The 26,511-nt window shown below is 36.9% G+C and overlaps 2 protein-coding genes across 6 annotated transcripts in view; one reads left to right on the forward strand and one right to left on the reverse strand.

Moving 5' to 3' along the window:
- Window positions 1-1,283: 1,283 nt before the first annotated feature.
- On the reverse strand, window positions 1,284-24,251 carry Ppp2r3c (protein phosphatase 2 regulatory subunit B''gamma). 5 transcript variants are annotated; one of them, XM_013154654.3, is made up of 14 exons: window positions 24,066-24,229; window positions 23,602-23,637; window positions 18,869-18,996; window positions 17,610-17,714; window positions 16,969-17,081; window positions 16,412-16,509; window positions 15,530-15,600; window positions 11,491-11,623; window positions 10,066-10,121; window positions 9,917-9,992; window positions 8,778-8,914; window positions 5,517-5,654; window positions 3,226-3,285; window positions 1,284-1,591 (listed from the first exon to the last, which is right to left on the reverse strand). In XM_013154654.3, exons 1-14 carry the CDS (start codon window positions 24,121-24,123, stop codon window positions 1,403-1,405), a joined length of 1,398 nt encoding a protein of 465 aa, XP_013010108.1. In that variant the 5' UTR covers window positions 24,124-24,229; the 3' UTR covers window positions 1,284-1,402. The 5 variants fall into 5 exon arrangements, with proteins under 5 accessions (XP_013010108.1, XP_003471917.1, XP_063080766.1 ...); XM_003471869.5 differs by lacking the exon at window positions 23,602-23,637 and having other exon boundaries at window positions 24,066-24,251; XM_063224696.1 differs by lacking the exon at window positions 3,226-3,285.
- The window catches only part of Prorp (protein only RNase P catalytic subunit), a 135,871-nt gene continuing 133,604 nt past the window's right edge, over window positions 24,245-26,511 (forward strand). Inside the window, exons 1-2 of the mRNA XM_063224420.1 lie at window positions 24,245-24,419; window positions 25,073-26,314. Of these exons, the coding sequence (XP_063080490.1) occupies window positions 25,335-26,314 (980 nt within the window). The 5' untranslated portion in view covers window positions 24,245-24,419; window positions 25,073-25,334. The remainder of the gene's footprint in view (window positions 24,420-25,072; window positions 26,315-26,511) is intronic.

Consider the following 26,511-nt stretch of genomic DNA (forward strand, 5'->3'; position numbering starts at 1 on the left):
AATGGGCCTATTATGAATCCTACTGTCAATAAACATGAATTAAAGTTTTTAAACTGAAGCTGAAGTTTTTCTGCTGACAGCTGAAAGATGAAATTGAAATTTGAGGAACTGAGAAAAGATAAACTCTTTAGAGTCTTTAGTAATATGGATTCATGCTATGATGGTTCATACTATGTGATGATCATCTCTTTATTCATAGGTATAAATTATAACTTAATGCTTAACAATCTTGAGATAATGTCACCATAAATTGTACTTTATTAACAGCTCTAAAGCATGCTAGCTCAACTTCTTCCAATTTTGTTTTGTTTTGTTCCTTTTTTTTGAGACAGGGTTTTGCTATGGAGATCAGGCTGGCTTAAACTCACTTTGTAGCCCAGTCTGGCCTTGAACTCATAGTGTTCCTCCTGCCTCAGCCTCCCAAGTGCTGGGATTAGAGGCAAGCACCACCACTCCTGGCTCCAGTTTGTTTTTAACTTTGAGATGGCACCTTTAACTGAGCTATTTAGTATTAACTAGAGGTACTACTAAGAGTTTACTTAGAAAATCTTCTGAGTGTAGAAAACAGTGACTTATAAAGGTTATATATTTTTTGAATTTTCAGCACTTGTCCCATAGTAGACACTTTGAAATGTTTACATAGTTATTCATTGTGCCTTAAATTTTATATTTGTTTATGCAAGCTATAAAATTTCTAAACGCATTAAATGGTTTGTGTTATTTTGAGCCTGTTTTAACCCTTTCCTACTTTCCAAACCTTTGAAGAATTATTCCCTCTGAATCAGTTCATGACACTGCTTTCTTCTCATCTCAAACTGAGCACAACAGTTAGTATAATTTAAGAGCCTTTGGGACTGGGGTGTAGCTAAGCGGCCTAACCCCCTGCTTGGCAAACACAAGGTCGTGAGTTCGATCCCTGGCACCCAAAAAAAAAAAAAAAAAAAAAAAAAAAAAAATTAAGAGCCTTTACCCTGAATTTAAAAATTCTCTAACAAAAATCCTCAACACATGGACATTTAATTTTATAAATATAATCCTGACACTGGTTGGTAAAGTTAGAAAACATTTTCATACTAGGAATTAACTGAATGGCTGTCAAAAATATGCCATGAAAACTTCCTTTATCTGTAAAGATTATACAGATTAAAACTGAACCCTTTCTACCTTCAGCAAACCACATTTGTCATATTTAGCAAAAAGAAACAGAACTTACCCCCACCAAAAACAAAGCTTGGTTTTACTGCTCCCAAACTATTGCAACCAAAATTGCAATAATCACAGTATTTTCTGTGTTCTATAGGCATATGAAGTGTTTTATTTAGACCATTTCTAAGGATTGTGCTTCAGAGGTTTCATTACAGCATTCAAGCATCTTAATGAAGACAGTCTAGTCTTTTAGAGATCATGTATCATCAAGGTCAGCAGAGTTCTCATTGTCATTTGCTACAAGGGCTTCTCTGTTCTCATAAGTCCAGAAACCATTCAGATCAATTAGAATGGTAGTGACTGTGTCTCCTTGATTACTGTTGATTAAATCCTGAAGAGAAATTTTCAAAGGATCCTTTGGTTTAACCATGTCAAAGATTTCATCCTACAAGAGAGAAAAAAATAATAATTCTGATTCACTTAATTTCTATTACAGTGATCTAAAATCTCCTTTTCTCTACTTACAACCAGTGTTTTACTGGGAGATTTCCTGACTATGCCTTACTTTACAGATGAAGCAAATGGGGGCTCAGAATTTAATCCAAGGAACATTACTAATTAGTGGTTGAACTATCTAACGCAGTGTTCTCTAAGTGTATATTAACTCTTTATATTTTCCTGTTGTTTTTTTAATTGATGGCAGAACAACATTTTTATTTAATTCTTTTGCCCCAGTTTTGACATCAAACCCAGGAGCCTCATGCGCTAGGCAAACACTACTCCTGAGCTACATCCTTGCCCTTGAGTTTAATTTTTAAGCTGAAACTTGGCTTAGGTAAAGTAAAAATTTAAATATTTCAGAGATAGTGATGAAATATTTCCAGTATGAAATCAACTTTTTATTCTAGACCAAGGAGGTGATGGTACTATTAAAAAAATGTGAAATTCACGAGTCTGTCTTGCTGGGTCCTGGTGACTGAAGCCCGGGCTTCTCACTGAGCTGCACCCCTGGCTCTGCTTGCCAGCTTCCCACAGTGCTGGGATGACAGGAATGTGCCTGTCAACTCTTCTGCAGTATAAAGTGTATGAAGAAATATTTCCAAGGAATTAACTCACTTCTCATTTTTTTTGTAGTAAAAGTACTCAAGAATGGTCAGCAGCATTTACAAAGGCAAAACACATTTTTAAAACATTAAAATAATTCAGGATACATAAGATGCAGAAATTTTTAATCTTGTATGTTTGCTCTTTCTAGACTGGTTGTAGTTTACAATTACTGACTGAATTGCCCAGTGCAAAGTTTCAGATCTTCATTTATATTAAACTAAAATAACTTTCTTTTAAACTGATAGGATATTTTTTTTTTTTTTTTTTTGCTGGTACCAGGGATCGAACTCACGACCGCCTGCTTGCAAGGCAGGTGCTTATGCCACTGAGCTAAATCCCCAGCCCAAACTGATAGGTTATTATACTCAACTTGAACCAAACAAATTCTGTATGTACTGGACATTTTCATAATTACTGAGGCTGATGGGCTGGTGATTTAGCTCAGCGGTATAAGCGCCTGCCTTGCAAGCACATGGTCGTGAGTTTAATCCCTGGTACTGGTAAAAAACAAAACAAACTACTGAGGCTGATTACCAAAAATGCTAAGTAGCAGCATAAATAGTGGTGGTTTTCAATTGTAGGACTGTTGATATTGAAGCAAACAGGTTCTTTGAGGTACCATACTAAAAAAGTTCTTGAACCTAAGTAGTTTCCAAGTTAAAAACTCAAGTTTTCAGTGGAATAGACCATCAAAGAATGCAAGCTAACCTGATTCTCTTAGCTTTCATTTAAAATGAATGCTTCCATAAGACTGACAATGTTAAAATTATAAGCTATATAAATTAATCATAAGTTCAAATGTGTCTCATTAAATAGCAGTTCAGAAGAAGTAACAGTAAATCCCTGACTGGGAATAGTACTGTAAACTTTGTATGTTGCTTTCGTGTAAAATTTCATGTAATACAAGAGATTATCTAGCATTATTGTGGTAATAGTGTGTGGTTATTATATATAAATTAAAGGAAAGGTCACCTTAACATCTTGAAATGAAACAGGATCTTGGCCATGGATTTTCATTAATTCCTGTATTGCCTGTGTATAGTGGAATTAGATTGTTAAATAAAAAGTGATACTGACAGTATCCCCACTCCTGTCCCATAGCCCCCTTCTAGTTCCATTTCTTTCCTGTTAGACCACGAGCCTCATCATCGCGATCTCTCCTGCTATCTTAACTTCTTTGGCCTTGTTCTGCATCCAGGCAGCAAAATCATACAGTGGCATAGTGTGACTACTGATCTCTGTGTACCTGCCCTTCAGCTATAGAAAACTTTAAGAAAATGAGGTCACAGATTGTTGCTACTATCCAGGAATATTCTCTAAACTAGCAATTATTCTACGGCCTGCTCCTCTACTTTCTATGAATATTGTTCATACCTTCTCCATTCTCTAAAAGATCCCCTATCTACCACCTCCCTGCCCACCTTACACCTTCTACTTAGAAAAATATGGACTTCTCTCAAACTCTTTTTTTATGAACTTCAACAACAAGAGACCAAAAGAAACTACTGTTACTCAGTTGGACTAAAATACTTTAGATGAGAGTCACATTTCCTGAGAAATGTGAAGCTTAAAACTCCTGATAGTCAACTAAATATGCTCCAAATACCCAATCTGTGAGGTGCCACAGATAGCCCTGTATCCCCAGGGAATCCTAAAGGAGGCAGAATTGCTGGGTACCTTCTAACACAGTAGTGGACAGACCTGAGGTACATTGTAGGGTCACCTTCTGGGCCAGTTCTAATGCTGGGGTACTGACTCTACAGCAGCTCTACAGGTAGCTCTACAGGTAGCTCAGGATTACAGAGCTCAGCACCATAAACTTTTTACCTTAGCCCATAAAGTTAGGGTAAAAAAACTTTTGATAAAAAAAGCTAAATATACTTTGGTTAAAAAAAGTCATTCATGAAATATTTTTAAACTATTTTTTACACAAAATTTAACATTCTAAGGAAGAAGATACTCTAAAGAAATCTTGATAAGAAGTTGAGTGTTTAAGTTCTAAAAGATTTGCTTTTCTAAGACTAAATTTTCATTTAGTAGGTTTGCCCAAAGTGGGGGCATCTCTGTGATGGTTGGTCTTATCCTCTCACATTAGCCATTGATGTAATTTATAACAGTGAATTTTTAACTTTTTTTGCTATTGGGAATAGAACCCAAGGCCTTGTACATGCTAAACAAGCTCTCTACCACTGAGCTACGCTTCCATCTCTGTATTCAACTTTTAATTATATTCTTATCCTAGAATTAATCTTTAATATTTGCAGTCATTACTGCTTAAAAGATTATAATGGAAATTCTAGAAAATATAACATGTATTTATGAAATAGACTCTATAAAATTCATTAGGATGAATTCAGAGACCAGTTTTTTAAAGAGTACCGAAACATCTTATTATGTAGTACACGGTAGCCTTGAACTTGGTCTTTTTTTTTTTTTTTTTTTAAATTGGTACCAGGGATCGAATCATGACCACCTGCTTGCAAGGCAAGTGCTTATGCCGCTGAGCTAAATCCCCAGCCCCTAAACTTGGAATTCTCCTGTCTCAGCCTCCTTGGTGCTGAACAGGACAGGCAATGCTACTATACTCGATCAAGAGTACCCAAAACTTTTTAAATAAAAACAAAAAGTTTCAGGGGAAATCCTTTTGAGAAAGGTGTGAAAATGCCATTTTCATTGGCTTAAAATATCTGAGCTGTTCACACTAAGTGCATGCCTATAACTTCAGTACTTGGGTGGCTGAGGAAAAGGACTCAGGCCAATGCAGACCATATGGCGAGAACCTGTCTCAAAAACCAAAACCCTCCTACTGCTGATTTTTACCATATATAAATCACATGGTTCTCTAAAAACTAGCTGTGTAAATTATGGTGACAGAACACTATTCTACAAAATTATTCCATCAAGTAGAAAAGTTAACGTTTAAATTAAGGAATCACGTGACAAAGGCAGAATTTTGTAGTTTTGCATTTGTTGGAGCTGAATGCTTATGAGATCCCATCAGATTCCAGGTCAGAGCTCCCCATTATTCTCTGATACCCACCATGGCACAAAAGAAATGCATCAGCAATATCTCTGTCCACGTTTCACACAGCTGCAGCCAGTTTTAAAAAATCTTTTTAGCAACATGGCAACCAAAAAAAAAAAAAAAGTAGCAACTAAAATCTATAAAAGTCTCCTGGGAGGGAATTATTCAGAAAGGTAATTTCCCAAAAAACTATCCCCCCAAATGTGTTACATATCTTAAAAATACAAATCAGACTTACCCTAAAGAAATAATTAAGGGAAAAGACATTCAGATATCCTTTGTTCTCAATATCAAGCAGTTTGAAGATGTACTGCAAAGCTGCAGGTTCCTTCCTATTTTCTAGTGCAAGAACGAAATCCAAGTAGGTCTTATAGTCCTACAGAAGAGAAAGTGTTCAATAAAGGCGTTAACTGAAATTAACTTTTCAAGTGAGTACCTGATGATTTAAATGTGATTTTGCAATCCAGGATGGCAAATTTTTTTTTTCTTACTATGAAATAAGAAATCCATCTATATATTTAGTGTTGGCTTTTAGGAGGGTTTTGTTTTGTTTTTTTCTTATTTGAAACCAGGTCTTGCTATCTATTTCAGGCTAGGCTTGAACTTGCTGTGTAGCCCAGGTTGGCTTTGAACTTGGCCATCCTGCCTGAGCCTCTCAAGTGCTGGGATTATAGGTGCGTATTATCTTGCCCAGTGCAGGAATTCTAATTAGGAGTGAATCTGCATAGGAGAATTTTGAGGATATAGCTTCTTAAGAGATTTGCTTTGTTGAATAATCATTTTCTTCACTATACTTCAGCAGACAGTGACTAAATTAATAATTAATACCTTTAAATCTGTATTTTCATTTCAGTATGGTTCTTTTGAAAAAGCATCTTTTTATCTGGAATGAACAGTCCTCCATATCTGTGGGTTCCACATCATTCAACTGTGGACTGAAAATATATGAGGAGCCTTTAACTCCAGGTGGTCCTCCTGCCTCGGCCTCCCAAATGCTGGGATAATACAGGCGTGTACCACCATGCCAGGCTCATTTTGTTATTGGTGCTGGGGATGGAACCCTGGCCCTATCCATACTAAGCAGGTGCTTTGTCACTGAGCTGTACTCCAAACTTACATTGGCAGGTTCCTAAGAAATATAACGGTCCTGCGGGGACAGTGGGGTGCAGAAAACAATTAAAACAACAACAAAAAATTGTTTCCTTCTGTGATCTTCCAAGAAGGCTCAGATCTATATAGCACTTTTTACTAACACCTGACACCAAGAGATCTCATTAACCCTTGCATTTGCCTTTTTATAGTTTATTTTAATGTCTCCTTAATCATCCTTAAAGGATGTATGTTTTTGAGAAAAGAAAAGACATATGGAGAAAAACTGCATCTGTACTGAACATGGACAGGCTGTCTTAGTCATTACTCCTTCACCAACACAGTGTAACCCACGCACTTGCATGGTCTTATATTAAGTGTTACGGAAAATCTAGAGATGACTTAATGTAAAGTAGGCCAGAAGGAAGTGTGCAGGTTACATGCAGAGAGGGTACTGTTCTACCTAAGGGAATATTTTTCAAATCCATTTTATTCATAGACAAAAACAAAAAAAAGAAGAAAATGAAAAAAACCCCCACAAAGTTTTAATTACATACCATTACATTGGTAACAATGGTATATACATTGTGCATTGTTATTCCCAAATCAGTCACCCAGTGCACAAGACATCTGCCTTCAATTGTCTGAACAATACCAGAACAAATCTTGCTCTTCAGTGAACTCAGAGAAATCAGCAGTATGACTATCTTGACTATTTTATATATTCATATACATACATACATGTGTCTTCTTTCAGCTTGTCACACTAATGAAACAATACGATGTTTACACCTGTGTGTCTTATTTATTTCACTAATGAGTATGTTCTCCAGGTGCATCCATTTACCTATACAAGTGTCCAGTTTATCATTCTTTCATATCAGTACTATTCATAGCTCAATTGTAGTACTCAATTGTATAAAAATAACACATCTTTTTTATCCATCCCTCAGTTGATGGGCATAAAGGTTGTTTCCAGGATCGGGCTATTATAAACTGTGCTGCTATAAACATGGGTGCACATGTGCCACTGTAGTATGATGTTTTTAATCTACCTAAGGGACTTGAGAATCTGCTTGGAATCTCCTGGAACTTTTCTGCATTATTTTTAAGTTTCTTTTAAAAAATCAGATGATTGTCAAATAAGAAAATTCTGTTCTCAAAACAAAAAAAGCTAACATGAAATGAGATTCTCACTTAGAAAAATTTGAAATTTTAGCAAAATGAATTTGCAGGTAAAGATTAAGAATGCCTCCCTGCATGAACTGCATCATCAAGAGTTAAGCACAGCTTCCTCATGGCCCAGCTCCACTCATAGCTGTTGCCTCTGAATTTTTTATTCACCAGAAGCCATCAGGATACTACAAGCTCCTCATTGTCTAAAGTTTAACAGCTGTGGGAGTCACGAAAGTCGAGTTTCTGAGCCTTTTGTCAACAATGATGTTATTTATTTAGCACACTGCTATTGAAGCTAAATGATAAAACATAAAGCCTAGTCTTGTCTGACTATATAACTATTTAAGTATAATTGCTTTTGGAAAATTTATGATGTCATTGCCATGACATGATTGAGTGATTTTGGTTTTTTTAATGGTCTCACTGTATAGCCCACACTGGCATTGAACTCACAGCAATTCTCCTGCCTCAGCTTTCCAAGTGCTGGGGTTACAGGTATGTGCCACCATGCCTGGCTACTATGTCTTTTGAACAACAAGAATGCAATTTCAAAACCTTATTTAAAATTTTTAAACATTTTGAGAATACAAAGGGAATGTTTAAGCTGAGTGTGGTGGCACACACCTATAATCCTAGCACTTGGGAGGCTGAGGCAAGAGGATGCCTCTGAGTTCGAGGCCAGCATGAACTGCATAGCAAGACCCTGTCTCAAAAAGACCAAAAAAAAAAAGTTTAATAAAATACCTGCTTGCACACACCCAACTATATAATTTAGAAACTGTTTTTAAAATTATCTTATCAGATTCCCAACTATTCTGAAAGGTAAGTGGAGAACTGCAAGTCCTAGTTGTAGCTAATATAGACAGTCATTCAACCTGGTTCTCAAGTTTAAGTCATTCAGTGTTATACTATTTCCTACCTTGGAATTTTATCATATGCCCAACAGAATTTACTAATTTTTCAGATTTTTCTTCTTACTAGTTCACATCCTATACATTAGGTATACTAACAGTGATACAAACATTAAAATTTTCTATTTGCTCTAACCTATAAGAGCAGTGTTTTAAAGTGAATTTATCATCAACCCAAAAGCTCCAAATTAAAAGTGATTTGACTGGTTCATATTTTTTAACATACTGTGGCACACTGATAATAATGCTCAATTACATCCAAAAAAGGGTATGTGGAAACAACAGGAGCCTAAATTTTAAAACTTTTCAGCAGAGTTAAATACCATTTCTCCATCGTAAGTGAGACACTCCTGGAAAACACGATCTAAGAAGACGCTGGTCATGGTTGCTGTCCCATAGCGGGAGAGTTCTTCTTTACTGAGCATGCCATTGTGATCTTTATCCAGATTCAAATACTGGCCTTGGAAAGAAAGAGTGAAAGACAGTTAGGATGGAATGAAACATTTTAAATTGATAAAAAGATTATAGACATTAACAAAGAACTCTTTATTCTTTAGTATTTTGAAGTGGTTTTATTTGTAATAACAGCTATTGTTGAAATCTTGACCAGAACAGTCATTAAGCTAGGAAATGCATCTTGAAGACCATGGCCTTTCGGCTATTTAATTTACATTTTTGTTTTCAGTTTGTAACCTTTTTGGAACATCTAGGTAGAAGGGAGATGCCACAAAAAAGCACTGAAATGCTATGTATTTCAAAGTAGAGATCATGGATCCCAAAATGATTTACAAAGCCACCAACAGAATAAATGTAGCAGTTTAATGAAACTCAATAGCAAACCAATCCCTGGAATGTCTCCTTCTGTCATCCCAATAACAGCATTTTATCACAAAGCAAGACCACAAGTTCATAAATGTTCATAAATGATGTTCTTGTGTCAAAAAAAAATATCAAAGTACATTTGTTCTACTGAAAATTTAGTAACTAAAAGTTCAAATGTTAGTAGTAAAATAAGTAAATTTAAGTAATATAGAATACTAGATCTTTATGTCATAGAATTCTTTTGGTGGTGCTGGAGATTAAACTCAAGGCCTTCACTGAGCTACATCACCAGCCCAAGAATACTTTGGTCTTAAGGCAAAGGACGCAAGTGTAAAATTAGCATCTGACCTGGAGATGGTGGTGCATAGTTGTCATCCCAGCATTTTAGGAAGCTGAGGCAAGATGATCACAAGTTTGAGTCTCCTGAGATAGTAGCTATCTCAATTCAAACCAACCAACCAACAACAACAACAACAACAACAACAACAACAAAAAACAGGAGACGTAGCTCAGTGTGAAGCCCTTGGATTTAATCCTCAATACCTCCCACCCAATACAAACCACCACCAAAAAAACTCTTCTAAACACCCATTACCTAAGGAATGGATAATTCAATTCTAACAGTATCATGTTAACATACCATAAACTCTTAGGGCAGAAGGAGCAGAAAACCAATTTGTCTCTTGACTCTCCTTGGACAATTCCTCATCCCTTAGCTAAAGGAACACAGACATAATTAGAAGACAGCAACTATCATGTGATAAAATTAAGTAGTTTAAAGACAGTTACCTCCAATAAATCATCCAGGAAACTGCATGCTAAAATATCTTGAATTTTTATCTTTCCTTTAAAAAAGTAAACACAATTACTTAATTTATTTTTAAGAACAAGAACAACTTAACCTTTAAAGGTGTTATTTTACAAGATCAGTCACACAGCTAATATTTTAAACCTTTTAGCTTTCATATCCCAAAGTCCTTTTTACATATTGCTATAAAAAAAATCAACATTTGGGGCTGGGGATTTAGCTCAGCGGCATAAGCACCTGCCTTGCAAGCAGGCAGTCGTGAGTTTGATCCCTGGTACCGATAAAAAGAAAAAAGACCAAAAAAAAAAAAAAAAAAAAGTCAACATTTAAGCTACAGCAGGGGGATCACATGTTTTAACCCACCCTGGGCAACTCGGCAAGACCATCTTTCAAAAAAGTGGCTAGGAACATAGCTCAGTGTGAAAGACGTTGGTTTAGTCTTAAACATCAAGAAAGAAAGAAAGGAAAAAAGAAAAAAAAGGGGTAGAGGACACTTAATTAGATCTCTACTTGTAAAAGTATATTTACTTTTTATGTCCTTAACTATATATACCTAAATGGCAAATATTTTCTAAAATCACACTACTAGAGACCTATACAAGTTGAGAGTTATTTTGTGACTAGAGATAAAACATGCTAGTAAAAAAATCCAAAGGGACTATTCTCTATTTTTCTTTGGCAGGTTCTAGAGTAGGTAACAGAAATGTTAGAGCAGACAAATGGGAATCTGACTGTTGCTTCTACAATGTTATCTAGCTAAGTCTCAGCTGTGTTACATGTAAAATGTGATAATATAGCTTCTTTAGTGAGCTGTCAGAAAATAAAGAATCTGTAAAATTCTTAGCACAGTGCCTTATCCATAATAAGCAGTCAAAACAGCTGTTATTTTATAAAATTTGAAAGGGAAAAAAGTGTGTATGTGATTACAGATGAGGAAGCTTTAAAAAGATTAGCCAAGTGTAGTGGTGCATGCCTGTAATCCCAGCACTAAGGAGGTTGAGGTGGGAGGATTACTGTAAATTCAAGGTCAGACTGGGCTATTGAATCCCTGTTTCAAAAAAACCAATAATTAATTAATTAATTCATCATCATCATCTACCATATGCTGTGATAGTCTTACTGCTGGATTTTCAAGGAAAGAAAGAGAATTAAATAAGACTAGAAGAAGTTCAGTGATACTCCCACAGTCACATAGATACAGTCCATGCAAGTAAATCATGAAATATCTTAATATACACTTAAACCTAATCCCTGCTTTTTTTTAATTTTTCTACTCCTTTGAGATTTGCTAATTATTAATAGCAATGACATAATAGAAAAATAAATATTTTAAGACTTTTCTAGCTACTAAGGTTTAGATGTAATAATACTGCATAACATCTAAGTTATGTAAGATTTTCTTTTACCTGTTCTTAGAGGGTCCAAAAAGAAGAAGAACTTCCTAACTGCTGTACAAACATAAAAGGAGTAAAATGATTTTTCCAGCCCATCTAATTGTGGCAAAGTAGGGATAAGTTCCAATATGTAGTTTTCTAAATCCTGGAAACAAAACAAAAATTTGAAGTGTTAAAAGTCTGATCTTGCTTCTTCATTAGATACTCTTACATAATTTCAGTTCTAAAAATTCAGATTAATATTATAGCGATAAAGTAAAATCTATGGCTATGTCAGTGGTGAAACTGTATTAAATTTTGTTTCTAATTTACTATTTAAATTTGTACATATTTTAACATAAGTAATATATTCTACATAGTTCTAAATTCAAAAGGAACAAAAAGATACTCATTAAAAAGTTTCATCTGTTTTCTTTCATCAGTGGTAACCTACTTTATTGACATTTTAAGTGATGGGGTCTTTCTATGTTTCCCAGGCTGGCCTTGAACTCCAGTTACAAGGGAACCGCCTCCCTAAGCTTCCCCAGTAGCTGGGAGTACAGGTGCACACCACCTCACCCAGCTTGTATATTAGTAATTTCTGACACGGCTTCCCAAAGACATCTGACAATACATTTGGCTTCCCAAAAACAAGCCAATACATATCTATGTATATTTCTCTCCCTGTTTTTATACAGGATGAAGCAGCGTACCATGAAAACTTCTTGTCATTTAACAAGATACTTTAGCTGAAGATACAGCTCAGTGGCACAAGCAACTTCCTCACAAGCACGAGGTCCTGAGTTTGATTCCCGGTACCAAAACACCAAAATAAAACAATATACTTTCTAGTAATTTAACACTATCAAATGCTACAGTTTTAAATAACTGTTACTTTACTAGATGGATGTACCATAATTTATTCAACTAGGCTTCTACTGATGGATGCTTAAATTGTTTATCTTTTATTTATGTATTTCACTTTTAGTCCTGGGACTTCAAGACTTTCATGCTAAACTACATCCCTGCCCTTTTATTTTGAGACAGGTCCCTGCTAAGTCACTAAATTGCCCAACCTGGGCTTGAACTTGCAATCCTCCTGCCTCAACTTCCCAGAGTGCTAGGTTACAGAGGGAGGAGACTGTGCATAGTGTAAAGCTAAGTTTTTGATGGATCCTGTGTTAAGCAAGTATCACCCAAAAGTCAGTGAATAGCAAAGTTGGACTACTGTGTCATATCTAATTCCTAGGGTTAAGCACTTATGCAGTGTCCCATCATACACACCTCCCATTAGTAACTATTATTTAAGAATGAAACAAGGTAGGCATAGTGGTTTTTATGGCTTGTGTCTAGATGTCACCCCAAAGCCTTACGCACTCATAGGTAGGGCTTTCAGAGGTGGCTGGTCCTAGAGTGTGGTGCTGGAATTAAGTTGTATGATGCTATGTTTAAATTGAGCGATGCTAGAATTAACAGTACATGATTACTGTACCTGACCATGTTCAGCCCTATGATGTTCACAATTTGCAATAGATTTGCCTCAGATGTTGTACATGGAACTACAGGACTTAATGTCTTCCCTGGACTTTTGGACTTGCTTTGGTCCCTTTCCTTCATATTTCACTATTTGTAATTTTTGGAGTATAAATGACTATCTTATACCATTGGAAAAAAAAAAAAGAGTACATGATTACTAAATTAGTCCGCTGATTGGTTAAGCATAGTTTTGGGTGTGAATGATAGGAAGGCCCATCCTGGATGTAGGTGATACCACCTAAAAAGGCAGGTATCCTGGAATGGATAAAAGGAAGAGGCTTCTGCCTTGCTGCATGCTGCTGTTTCTGCTGCTGCTTTGTCTCCTGCCTGTCCACCATGGACTATTTCTCCTCTGTGATGCCCCTCTGCCATGCTTTCTGCCTTGGAACCAGCCAATCATGAAATGAAATCACTACAAACTTTCTTGCTTTAACTTTGAGTATCTCACATTTTGTCTCAGTGAGGAGAAAAGTAACTAAGACAATGATGTATGTCTATAATCCCAGCACTAGGAAAGAGACAGGAGGATTGTTACTTTGAGGCCAGCATAGACTACATAGGGAGATCTTGAAAAAAAAAAAAGTAAAAATATTATTTCTTTCAATTTTTATGTGTTTTTTAAGGACAGGATAATAACCTTAATACCTTAATGAATACTTTCATTACATTTTTTATTACTGATTAATAAATGGAACTTAGGCAGAGAGTTGCTATGAAACAATTACTGAAACATGAAAGGTCTCATTAAAAGTGGTATCAAACCTTTTGATCTGTTTATCTGAGAAATGACAAATTGTATTGTAGATTTATCCGGGATTTCTCTTATGTGAAGTTAAAATTTTTTTCTTGATTAAAAAAGATCTAGGGCCTGGGATGTAGCTCAGTGGCCCAGTGCCTGCCTGGCAAGGGCGAGGCCCCAAGTTCAACATCCAGTGTATTAAAAAAAAAATCTCTGTATTGTACTTTCTGCCCACTATATTCTTTGCCCAGTTTTCTACTGGTCAATGGCCATTTTTTTTCTTAATATCTAGGAGCTTTATATAAATATAAAAATTGGCTTCATGATTGAACTTTGGGTATCTTTCCCAGTTTGCTTTTTTAAAACTTTGTTTATAGTGGTTCTTGCCCTACATATTTTTTTAAATTTAGCTAAATTTAGCTAGTTATGCTGAAGCAGGAGGATCACCTCAAGTTTGAGGTCAGCTACATAGCAAGACCCTATCTCAAAAAAACAAAATGTAGCTGAGTTTATTAACTGGTCTTTAGACTTCTGAGTTGTGTCAGAAAGGCTTTCTCTATTGCAAGTTTATACATTTAGAAGTCTCTCATGGTCTTCTATATTTATTTTTTAAACAATTAAAATAAACAAATAAAATTCAATAATTTTATTTTATATTTAATCATTTTAAATATTTTCATTGATCTGAGACACTCTGTAATTTAAGTTTATAGAACAACAGGCATCTCAAATTTGTCCAAATGGGACTGACTCTCAGATATGCATGGTGGTACTCTCAGCACTTGAGAGGGTGAGAAGAATGGCAAGTTCAAAGCTAGCCAAGACTACATAGCTAGATCTTGTCTTTAAAAAAAAGAAAAATCAAATAGGACTCTCTTCCCAGACTCAGTTCTGGTTTTTACTGCAGTTTTCCTCTATTCTGGTTAAGATTCATATCTGACTTCTACCATTCTTTCACTATTTCTTACCTCTAACCAACATCTAATCTAGCAGCTTTGCGGGGGGGAGGTATACAAAGTATGAAGTGAATCAATCTATTTCTAACTTTCTTTACAGCCACCAGTCCTGCTGGTCAGGACTTCTATCATTAAAAATAAAGATTTTCACTGTTTCTTCAAGGATTTTTTTTTTTTTCTTTTTGAGATAGGGTTTCATTATACAGTCCGGCTGCCTTTGAACTCACAGCAATCCTCCAGCTTCCACCTTCTACGTGCTGGAATTACAGGTGTACACCACCATGCCTGGCTTTTTTTTTTTTTTTTTTTTTCTGATTAGGCAAATATATGGGGGACTAGGAATGGGGAATGGGAATAGCTCCTGAGTAGTGTGGTCCTGAATGTGCTGCCTCTTCAGTGATTTTTAAGCCTGTTAAGACACTATATTCTTTCCATTTTCCCCTTTAAAAGAGCTTTTTAGGAAAATCCGAAGAAATTCATATAGTCAATATACATTTTTTTAGTAACACATTTGTAAAAGTGAAATAAAGTTGAGCACAGTAGCACATGCTTGTAATCCCAGCTACTAAGGGATGAGGCAGGAGGAACACAAGTTTAAGGTCAGCCTGAGCAAGACTATCTCAAAATAAAAATGGATTTGGAGTTTAAACTCAGTGACAGAGTACCCCTAGGTTCAATCCCTAATACTACAAATATGAAGAAAGAAAGAAAGAAAGAAAGAAAGAAAAGGAAGATCCAAAAAAATGGGATCAAAACAATCACCTGTAATCGTAACACCTAGGATAACTACTTTTAACATTTTGGTGTGTACAACAGTTCTTGAAAATAGACTAACACTTACAGATTCCCGAAGGTATCCTTGTCCAGCAACATCATATAAACTGAGTCCTATTCTTGTCTGATGAAGCCAAACTGATAATGAAAACGAAAATGAAATATAATTCTTAAAGATTTATCCTCTAAAGACATAAAAAGCTAGGTGGAGGTACAAACCAATCTGGTAACCCAAAAACCTATACTGAGGTTAATTACTACAGCCAATTGTATCAGTCAAAGATGGTACACAGAAGTGTTTCACCGATCATTATGGTACTTAGAGGAATTATATCTCTACAAACAAGCTCCTTGAAACTAATGATACAGTTTTAAGTTTGAAACTATCCTTTTAAGCAACTCAAACTGTAATGTATTAATGAAATAAAATTACCATTAAATTTAATTTCAAATCATCATATATTAGAACTCTTAGTTCAGCTGGCATGATGCACAAGCCTATAATTTTAATCCTTCAGGAGGCTAAAGTAAGAGGATTGCAAGTTCAAGGCCAGTTTGGGAAATTTAGAAAGACCCTACTCTCCATCAAAAAAAAAAAAAAAAAAAAAAGGTGCCAGGGCTACAGGTTCAGTCATCCATATTTTAAAATAATCAATCAATCTTCCAGCTTCTGGTATTTTCTAGCCTGCAAGTACTTTATCTTTGGATACTTGAGACTGTTATTTGGTTTTATGATAATGAACTCAAATTTAAGGTAGAAAATATAAGTCTTGGTAAGTTCCTTTAGAGAACCATAACAACATAGCAATTATATATCTAAGTCAAAACACAAGACATTTACTCAAACTTCCACATGAAAGTGGTTTCACACAGAAGTACTATTAAAAACACAGACCAAAAGTCTACTTGATTCCTAGACGGGAGTTTAAGCATAATAAAAATGAATCACCTTTTCGCATGACATAGTTAAAGAACTGCATGATGGAAATTCTTCCATATGAATCTGTATGAAGGAGTTTAGCAAAGACTTTTGCAGTGAAAAATTGCCTAAAAAAAGAAAGAAGACAATGATGTGCCAATATAATGTAAAAGTGGATTATCAAACAGCACAAATTCATATAATTGAAAATAAAATGAAAAATTAAGAGAACTACAGAATAGTAGTTTGTTTGTTTGTTTTTTTGGTACAGGATCAAACTCATGACCTCGAACTTGCCCGACAGGTGCTTGTGCTGCTGAGCTAAATCCCCAGCCCCAGAATAGTTGTTCAAAAACTTAAGTCATAGCATCTTTGCATTCTTTTTTATTATATGCCTGACTTAAACCTTAAAGTATCAATTTCTTTTAACAACTTCATAAATAAAATTATATCTTGACTGTAATTTTATCAGATTTCATTAATACATTTACTTAAATATCACACTAATGTCTTCAATTTTCATTAACATTTGAGGCATTTAAATTGCTTAATATAACATACTGCTTTATTAATCGTACTATTCTTACTTGCACTTTGGTCCAGCCTTTTCACCAACCTTCAGAAAATTTTCATAATTGATCATTGCTTCCTCTCCAATCATAGGTGGAGTCTGGTGTTTGTCCAACAAAAACCATAAGTTCTTACAAAAATTACAGAAATGAAAATAAGTTAAAAATTTTAAAACATAAAGAGATTATGTCTACTAAAATGAGTCTGATAACAATGTGAGGATGAGTCTCCTGCTCTACTCCTTCTGATTACTAACAACAAGGAGAGTAACAGTTATTTAATGCCTACTAAGTTTGAAACTTTTCAAACATAGAGGACTCCTCTTTAATCTTATCTATATAACGTACTTATCCCTCGCTTCACACATGAGAAGTAGAGTACAGAGATGTTATATCCATTGTCTAATATGCCTAATTGGAAGCCACAAGTAGTGAGAAGCAGCAGTTTTCAATGTGGGATGCACGTTAGACTCTCCAGTACTTAAAAAAAACAAACCTAATACCACCGTCATTTAGTGGTCCAGGAGAGCTCCACAGCTGAGTCTGGCGGGCCACAGAGCCTCTGCAGTACCAGTGTGTGGTCCTAACTATCAGGCACAAGAGAGCCTGTGTGAGTAAGTAGTACAACTAAGAAACAGTAACATCTAACCTGCTCTTACCTGTAGCTCCTCATTATCTAACAGTTCTCTACTTTTCCTTTGTAGAAACACAGCTCTGGATTCCTCTCTTAATTTCTGTAGTAAGACTTCATCTTCTGCTGGCAGCTAAAAACACATTGCAAATTTTTACATGTAAAATTTTATTTTATTATTATTATTATTTTTTTGGTACGGGGGATCGAACTTCGTGACCTCATGCTTGCCAGGCAGGCACTTACGCTGCTGAGCTAAATCCCCGGCCCCATACACATAAAATTTTACATTACTGGATCATGTAAAATATTATGCGGGCTCATGAAATAACAATATAGTACTTCTTTAATTTACTTGTTTCTTATCTTAATTTTGTTTAACATTCACTTAACAAAAAGTTTTATAAAAGAAGTCAGTGAACAGCAATGCCAGGTCTCTGTTCTAAAAAAGCCATATTTTCATCCACTTCATTTCCTTTGTGATTTTAGATGATACCAAATTACATTAGAAGTAATTTGACAGTCAGCCAGGCATGGTGGTGCACAACTGTAATCCTGGCACTGTGGGTGCCTGAACTAGAAGATGGCAAGTTCAAGCTCAGTCTGGGCAATTTAATAAGACCTTGTCTCAAAAAAGGGTAGGATGTAACTCAGTGTAAAGGCTCTGGGTTCAATCTCTAAAAATGCTGTTACATACAGTGTTTACTATTTTTAATGTTATGATTAATTGAACTTAAAAAATAACATGTTCAGGAGACATTCAGCTAAGATTTCAAAGTTAACTTTTCTCCAGTGGTTATATTTTCTATGACAAAAGGTAGATCTCATTCTTTCAGTAAACTTTACTTTCTACTGTAAATAGCTCTCTTATGGTCTTATTGTTTTATCTGTACTGCCCTTTAAAGGGTTCTTTACAGTCTTATCAGATGGAAACACATAATTGAAACTCTTGTATTTTCCATTTCCAATCTATTTTTCAGTTTAGTCCTGAGCAAAATCATTACATCTCGTAACAAAGGGCTGTACATAACTCACTACTAATATTTATAATGAAAATTAGAAAAGCTCATAGTTTAAAGAAGGGGCAAGTAGCAACTTTGTCTTCATGTATTAATTTACATCAAAACTCAAAATTTCAGGAGGTTCAAGTATTTTATGATAGCACTAAGATAAACTAAAATGAAATATACAAAATTTAAAGTGTAATCTCCTAATTTTAAAAATTAAAATTCTGGTCTCATTTTTAACTTACAGATTCTGAAAGACATCTGCTTAGATACCACTTACCCTGTAATAAAACCTGGGAATCATCTTATAGAATTCATTTGTGTTTTTTCGACCTCCTTTCCATTCTGAGTAATATTTGGTAAATAAATCCATTTCTTCATCTTTTAATTCTTGTTCACTTTTTTTTTCTAGTAGCAAAATAAAGACAGAAATACCTTTTTAAAAAATCAAGTAATGCTTTTACACATCTCATCCCATATATACTAAAGTCTAATTAAAATAGCTGAGATATCAAGAAGGCCTTCAAAATTGTCTGAATTATTTTGTAAGTATGTCCAGCATGGGTGTAACTGGTTCAAATAGTATTTGTCTTCTTAGCTTTTTGAGGACTCTCCATATTGATTTGCATAGTGGTGTACTAGTTTACATTCCCACCAACCATGTAAAAGGGCTTCTTTCTCCTGAATACTCACTAGCACTATTTTTTGTATTCTTGATGATAGCTATTCTGACTGGGTTGAGATGGAACTGTTAGTTTGTTTTTGGGGCTTTTTAAGTGTTTTTTTGTGGTAATAGTGATTGAAGCCAGGGCCTTTTCCCTGTGCCCTATCCCTTGCCCTTTTCTTATTTTTTAATTGTGAGACAGGGTCTTACTAACTTGCTAGACAGCCAGACTGGGCTTGAACTGTGATCCTCCTGCTTCAGTCTCCCAAAGTACTGGCATTACAGATGTGCACTGCACTTGGCTTCAGTGTATTTTTAATTTGCCTAATGGTTAAATATGCTGAACATATTTTCATGCATTTATTGGTTGTTTGTACTACTTTTTTGGAGAAATATTTATTCAGTTTATTTGCCCATTTTTAAAATTGGGTTATCTGTGTTAGGGGAGTTAATTTTTTTGAGTTCTTACATATATTAAAAATATGTAGCCAGGCATGGTGGTACACATCCATATTCCTAGCACTCGAGAGGCTAAGGCAGTGAGTTTGAAACTAGTCTGGGCTATAAAGTGAATTCCAAGCCAGCCTGAACTGCATACTAAGACCCGGTCTCAAAAAGACAAAATAAAACAAAACAAAAACCCAAAATATTAATTCTCTATCAGACAAAGGAAATAGTCTAAATGTTAATCAACAAATGAATGACAAAATGTGACAGATACATACATACATACATATATATATACATACATACTTATCAGTCATAAAGAAAGATAAAAATCCTGTCACTTGCAGAAAATTGGACAGAATTCAAGACCACCCTATTGAAGAAGCCAGACTCAGAACGCTAAATATCACTCCTATTATATAAGAAATTTAAAATACAGATAAATAAATGAAAAAAATAAAGGAGAAATCATAGGAAGCTAGAAGGCAGCTTCTTGAATATGGAGAAGGAGGTGAGGGAGAGGTAGGAGGAAATGGTTGGGGGGCACCTAAGGTGTTATAGTTTATGTTTGGATATCCTCCCAAAGCTTCATGCAGTCATGAAGGCCGTTGAATCTAGCATTTGTGATTGGTTCGTTGTCCAGCACTGGGGTTGGTGGTGTGAGTGCTATTATCACCCACGGGCTGGTAGCGGCATGGGCTATAAGGGCAGGAAGGAGGTGTCCTTTTTCCCTTTTGTTCTGGTTGCTTCTGATATCTGCCACAGCTGCCATGAACAGTTGCCCCTCTGCCATGACACCCTGTCTTAGAGCCAGCTAAGTACAGACTGAAACCTCCAAGAATTGTACATTAAATATACCTTTCCTTTCTTCATTTTGGGCATCAAGTATTTTGTCTCAACAATGAGAAAAAAGTGACCAAGACATAAGGAGATTGAAAAATGATCAAGATCCTTGACATGCACGTACCAAGTCCCCAAAACAAACATCACTATTCTGTATAATCATTTAAAAAAATTGTGCTGAGGCAGTGAACAGTGATACTAACTTTCTGGAAACACCAAGCACTACCAACCACTGGGACAGCCTCCCCAATGTCTTCATAGACACTATGGGGTCAATGTTGAGAAAAACAGCCCTAAGCCTTGCCCTCACAGAGTTGGTCTCATCATCACTGCTTACTGTTGACACAAACGGTCTCATTCAGCCAAACCTCCTTCCATGGATAACTAGTCCCCCTGACTGAAGGCTTTCCTTCTACTTCATTCTGTTAAACTGCAAATTTCTGCAAGTAAAATGAGGACTGACAATTGGGGACAAATATAGATTTAACCAACAACTCTAACTTAGTATGTGGCTATAAGGGAAACAAAACAAAATAAGGCAACAGCTAGAGATAGGAAATTAAATTATGAAAGCTTAAGATGGGAGAAAATACCATGTTTATATTTGGATAATAATTAAGAAAAAGTGGGCTGGGGATTTAGCTCAGCGGCATAAGTGCCTGCCTTGTAATCAGGCAGTCGTGAGTTTGATCCCTGGTAACGATAAAAACGAAAAAGACAAAAAAAAAAGAAAAAAGAAAAAAAAGAAAACCAAAATCCATCTCTTTGGGGGCTGGGGATTTAGCTCAGCGGCATAAGCACCTGCCTTGCAAGCAGGCAGTCCTGAGTTCGATCCCCGGTACCGATAAAAGGAAAAAGACAAAAAAAAAAAAAAAATTAAGAAAAAGTGATAGAGGAGGATGACAGTGAGATTACATCCTCGAGTAGGCAAAAGGAATCTAGCACAAAGGACCTAGAATACTGATGAAGAGAACAGTACTAGCCAGGTGTGGTGGTGCATGCCTGTGAGATCAGCTGCTTGGGAGGCAGAGGCAGGAGGATCTAAATACAAAACCAGCCTGTGCAATTTATAAGAAACCTTGTCTCAAAACATAAAAAGGGCTGAGGCTGTGGATGAAGTTCAATATTAGAACACTCCTGGGTTCAATCACTAGGACCAAAAAGAAAAAAAGGGCCAGGAATAAAGCTCAGCAGCACAAGTGCCTGCCTGGCATGTATGAGCTTGTGAGTTTGATTCCTGGTACCAAAAAAAAAAAAAAAGAATCAGGCCAGTGATTTAGCTCAGCAGTGCAAGCACGTGCCTGGTAAATGCAAAGTTGTGAGTTCAATTCCTGGTACCAAAAAGAAAGAAAGAAAGAAAAACAGTCTTCAACAGAAGATATTACCTATACAACCCAGATGTGTGGGCAAATCTATAGCATGCCTGCCACAGCAGGTTGTTTGTATCATTGAAAGTTCCAAAAGGTTTGCTATCGCTGACCTAGATAATTTACTTAAATAATCACTCCCTACACTAAAGTGTAAGTTCTGCAAGGATAGGGCTCTTGTGTTTGGTTCACTGCTATAGCCTTGAACAGAACTTGGCATATAACACATTAAAGATTGGAGTGTGCTTTAAGACATATGGGGAGTAGAATGTACAAGTACAAGTACAGGTAACTTCTTTGACAAGTATTCCTTTTTTGTTTTTTGAGATAGGGTCTTACTATGTAGTTCAGGGTGGCCCTGAACTCATGGTGATCCTCCTGCCTCACCATCCTGAGTACCGGGATTATAGTTGTATGCTACCATATCCAGAAAGTATTCTTTTTTTTTTTTTCTTCCTCTCCATTGGCGGCTGAGAATACTTCTCTGCCACTCATTACACTCCCAATCCTAGAAGTGTTCCTGTAAAGGTTGCAGAGAATGTAGCAGAGGGTGCAGGTGGTTGTAGGATCAAATGATTGTTTTCTTAAGACAGCAAATGCTAGCATATTTGTCTATGCTGAAAGAAATGTCCAGAGAGAAGAAAAAGTTGATCATGTATAAGGAAGAGGATAAGGCTGGAGAGAAGTTGCCTATCATAAAAGTGTGGAACTGGAGGAAAGGGGTTAGCTCAGTTGTGGAACATCCACAAAGGCCATGGATCTGCAAGGACCTAAGATTGGATCCCAGAAGCACCCCTTTTATAAATAGGAACATGATCTAGTGCTGGTATGGAGGACTTTCAAGTAAATATATCAATCGTTCATTTTCAACAGTGAGCAGAATGTATAGCACTTACAGTGAGGAAATGATAGAAATGGTAAATAAAAACAGGTGAGGTTCTCTTTTGCTTCTACTTTTTCAGTGGTATGGATATTCCTCAAAAAACTAGGACTGGAGGTCCCATCTGACCCTGCTATTCCCCTTCTGGGTATCTTCTCAAAATAATTAAAAACATCATACCACAATGATATATGTGCACCCATGTTTATAGCAGTACAATCTGTAATAGCTAGATCCTGGAAGCAACCTACATGCTCATCAACTGTAGAATGGATAAAAAAGATGTGATAGTTTTATACAATGGAATACTACTCAACCATAGAGAAGGATAAACTTGACACTTTTATTAGGTAAATGGATGTAACCAGAGACCATACTCATAAGTGAAATCAGACTCATATGTGTAAATAGTATTGTCTCCTTAATGTAAGCTGAAAGACAGCATATATATGATGGTTAATATATACTAATTTCTCTGAGTTCATTGAAAAGAAAGGTTTCTGCTAATATTGTTTGATCAGTTAAATGCAGACATCTTGTAGTTTGAGTAACTATCTTAAAGCTAACAGTACAAAAGGAATTAACCATTGTTACCCTCTAGTCATTGTGTTTTAAAATTTTGTTTTTTTCTCTTGAAAATAAAAATACAGAAGAGTTCCTTGTCTGAAGGTATTGAGTAAGTAGGACAAGACAAGAGGTTTCGAAGATGACAGATGTTGAATGTAGACTATGGCAGGACGGGGAAACACTATAGACTTGACGAGGACATCCACTTTAGGTTAGTGGACATGGATTAAAGTGAGATAACTTACCACAGTCCTGTTTTACTCCAGACAATTTTGGCTGCTCTAAATATAAGTGTAGAATAGGAAACATTTAAGCAGGTAAATATGCCAAGTATAAAGAACAGAAAAGAATAGGGAAACAACAGATTATGAATTCTCAAATGGATAAGGAGGGAAGTGAAAAGCGTGTCAGTACACAGACGTAAAGTCAATGAACCACCGGTCTCAGCGCGATCGAAGTTGTTAGAGCGAGTTGTTATTTCTCATGTCTAGATAAAGATCATGGAAGTCAGTTTTTCGCTCTTGCAGGCCATTCTCCAGGGAAGTTTGGGCTAGAACTCCAAATCCTTAAAGCACATTCTCCGCCTCCTTTGTACGGAGAGAGTCTACCTAGCGGAAAAGAGGGCTCCCACTTGCTCCTCCTCTCCACCCTCCCCCTACCTCTAATTTAGGGTTGGGCTATCCCAGCGGGCAGCTCCTCCCAAACTCACTGTTTGGATCGGTGTTGGGCGTCGCTAACCGCCGGCGAAGGACTTCTTTCCAGTCCATAGCTAACTCCTGCGCGGCAGCACCTGCATTTGCTGTTTCTTAGCTGCTCCGCCCTCTTCCAGCCCGACGTGAGACGCCGCCAGACTTCGTCTGGGTTAGGAAGGGCGCACCGCCGCCATCTTGGAAATGGGCGGAAGTCGCAGTTACGGAAAAAAAACCCTAAAACCAAGATTTCTGTAGCCGTTCCTGAGGATACGGCGATCACGCTGAGGGAAGGCAGATATGAAAGATGAAAAATGACCCTCCTCAAGCAGGCGTCCCAACCTCACCAAGCCCGAAATTAAATATGAGGATAAGTAAGCCTGCGTTTTAATTTCTTCATTGTGGGCCTTTAGCGGGTGTGCACCACGTGATTCACAACTCCATTAGCGTTTCCGGGTTGAGAGACGACCCTTCTTTATCTGGAGGCTTTAACGGTCCCGCAAAGAAACAGGTGCTCCCGCGGCTTCCAATGCCTCTGCTTGTAAAATCTTGACACTCGCCTTTTTCCCTACCGCCGGGCCCTCCAAATCGCCGGCATTCAGCGCAGCCACCCTGCGCGCCGGGGCGGCGCGGTGCATTGTGGGCACTGTAGTTTCCGTCGCGTTCCTGGGTTCCTTTAGCTCGTCTCGCGTGGTGAGTAAATGAAGTGGATTTTGTCTACTATCCGGATGTAGTGAAGTCGTTCCTCTAACTGGACCCCGCTTCTTTACACGAGTAGTTGGCTCAGGTGAACTTCCCACCTCCCCGACCCCTCTGACCGTTTCAGGCGAGTTTGGGGGCCTGTGTAGAGTTGTTATGCTGGAAGAGTTCTCTAGACTTTGGCAGTCTTCACTAGTGGTGGGGCTGGGATTGGGGCTCATCGAAGTGGATTTGGTTTATTGATCTTCTTGCTCTTACCTCCTGCCCCCCGTGCCGTTTTCAGAACAGTTGAGAGCTAGACTGAGTGTTCCTTGTGTTTTTTCCTCAGGTCTTTGGGCTGGAATGTAACAGGCACCAGAAGATCTCTGCTGTTTCCAGGTTTAGGGCTTTTGACCCACGTTGGACATCCCAGATCCTTGTTTAATGAATTGCTCTTGTTGCTAGTGGCCCCCAAAGCAGAACCTCACATGATCTGTCGGTAAAGAAGAAAGTCTCCTTTTAAAAAATTCGCACTCCACTTCCAAACTCTAGTCTATTAATACGGCTGTAGAAATAAAGGCCTCTCTGTCTTGTGTAGATCTCACTGCATAATGACCTGTTTGTCTGGTATTCGAAGTTTTCCTAAACTTTGGAAGAGCAAGCCATACTTTGGAGTTGGTCCAGGGCACTCTTACCTCTCTCTCTTTCTCAGAGGCAGTGGCATTAAGAACCAACAGAGGTCTTTTTCTCTTAAAACTATGTCTCTGCAAAATACCAAAGCAGTGAATATGCTGGCTGCCAAAGGTAGATTTGTCAATAAAGGAGACAAAGAGAGTATTAAGCGAATTTCTGCTCGTCCTTCTCATCTTTTTGCTGCTGGAGAAGCTAAGAAGAGATCACAGATGAATCCTTCCGATCAACATCAAACCTTGTTACCCAAGAAGAATAATATTGAACTCCCAACAAAACCACTGAGTTCAGAGGAGTGGGATAAACTTAAGGAAGATTACACAGGAAAGAATTTTGAGAACTGGATCAGTGCACAGATGTCTCAAAACCACAGCTCTGTAGATGTGGCTAAATCTCTTTTGGCATGGGTAGCAGCAAAAAACAATGGTATTGTAGGCTATAATTTGTTGGTCATGTATTTGCATCTCTGTGTCTTCCACAAGCAGACATCAGAAGTTATTGATGTCTATGAAATCATGAAAGCCAGATACAAGAGTTTAGAACCTGGGGCTTACACTCTTCTCATCCGGGGATTAATCCATTCAGACAGATGGAGAGAGGCCTTCCAGGTATTAGAAGAGGTAAAAAAAATCATGACACCTTCAGTAAGGAACTATGATGACTGTATCCAGGGAGCCCTCCTCCATCAAGATGTGAACATGGCATGGAATTTCTATGAGGAATTGCTAAGTCAAAAATTTACTCCTACATTGGAAACTTTAAAATCTTTCTTTGATTTTGGAAAAGGCATAAAGGATGATTACTATTCCAACAAACTACTAGACATGCTTTTGTATTTAAGAAATAACCACCTGTATCCTGGGGAGTCACTTGCCCACAGTATAAAAACATGGTTTGAGAGGTAATTGTCATTTTTATGTTGTGTATGTTTTTGGTAACTATGTCTATTTTTATAACTGTATCTAAAAACCTTTTTTGTTGTTGTTGCTGCAAATCATTTTACTTAAATTAAAGCTTTTTCCTTTTCTAGGTAAGATTTGTTTCCTCCTTAAGACATTTTCTTGAGCCTGGCATGGTGGCTTGGCTCATGCTTGTAAT

This window comes from Cavia porcellus, unplaced genomic scaffold (assembly GCF_034190915.1).
Source record: "Cavia porcellus strain 051 isolate PalLab524CR breed Dunkin Hartley unplaced genomic scaffold, mCavPor4.1 scaffold_1, whole genome shotgun sequence".
Taxonomy (NCBI): domain Eukaryota; kingdom Metazoa; phylum Chordata; class Mammalia; order Rodentia; family Caviidae; genus Cavia; species Cavia porcellus.

Excerpts from the sequence above, each read along its gene's own strand:
- Ppp2r3c (XM_013154654.3), bottom strand. The coding sequence starts at position 24,123 with ATGGACTGGAAAGAAGTCCTTCGCCGGCGGTTAGCGACGCCCAACACC. Across the intron at positions 16,510-16,968 it reads AAGGCTGGACCAAAGTGCAA|GCAATTTTTCACTGCAAAAG; the intron begins GTAAGAATAGTA and ends TTCTTTTTTTAG. Across the intron at positions 11,624-15,529 it reads AAGGATACCTTCGGGAATCT|GATTTAGAAAACTACATATT; the intron begins GTAAGTGTTAGT and ends TTTTGTTTCCAG.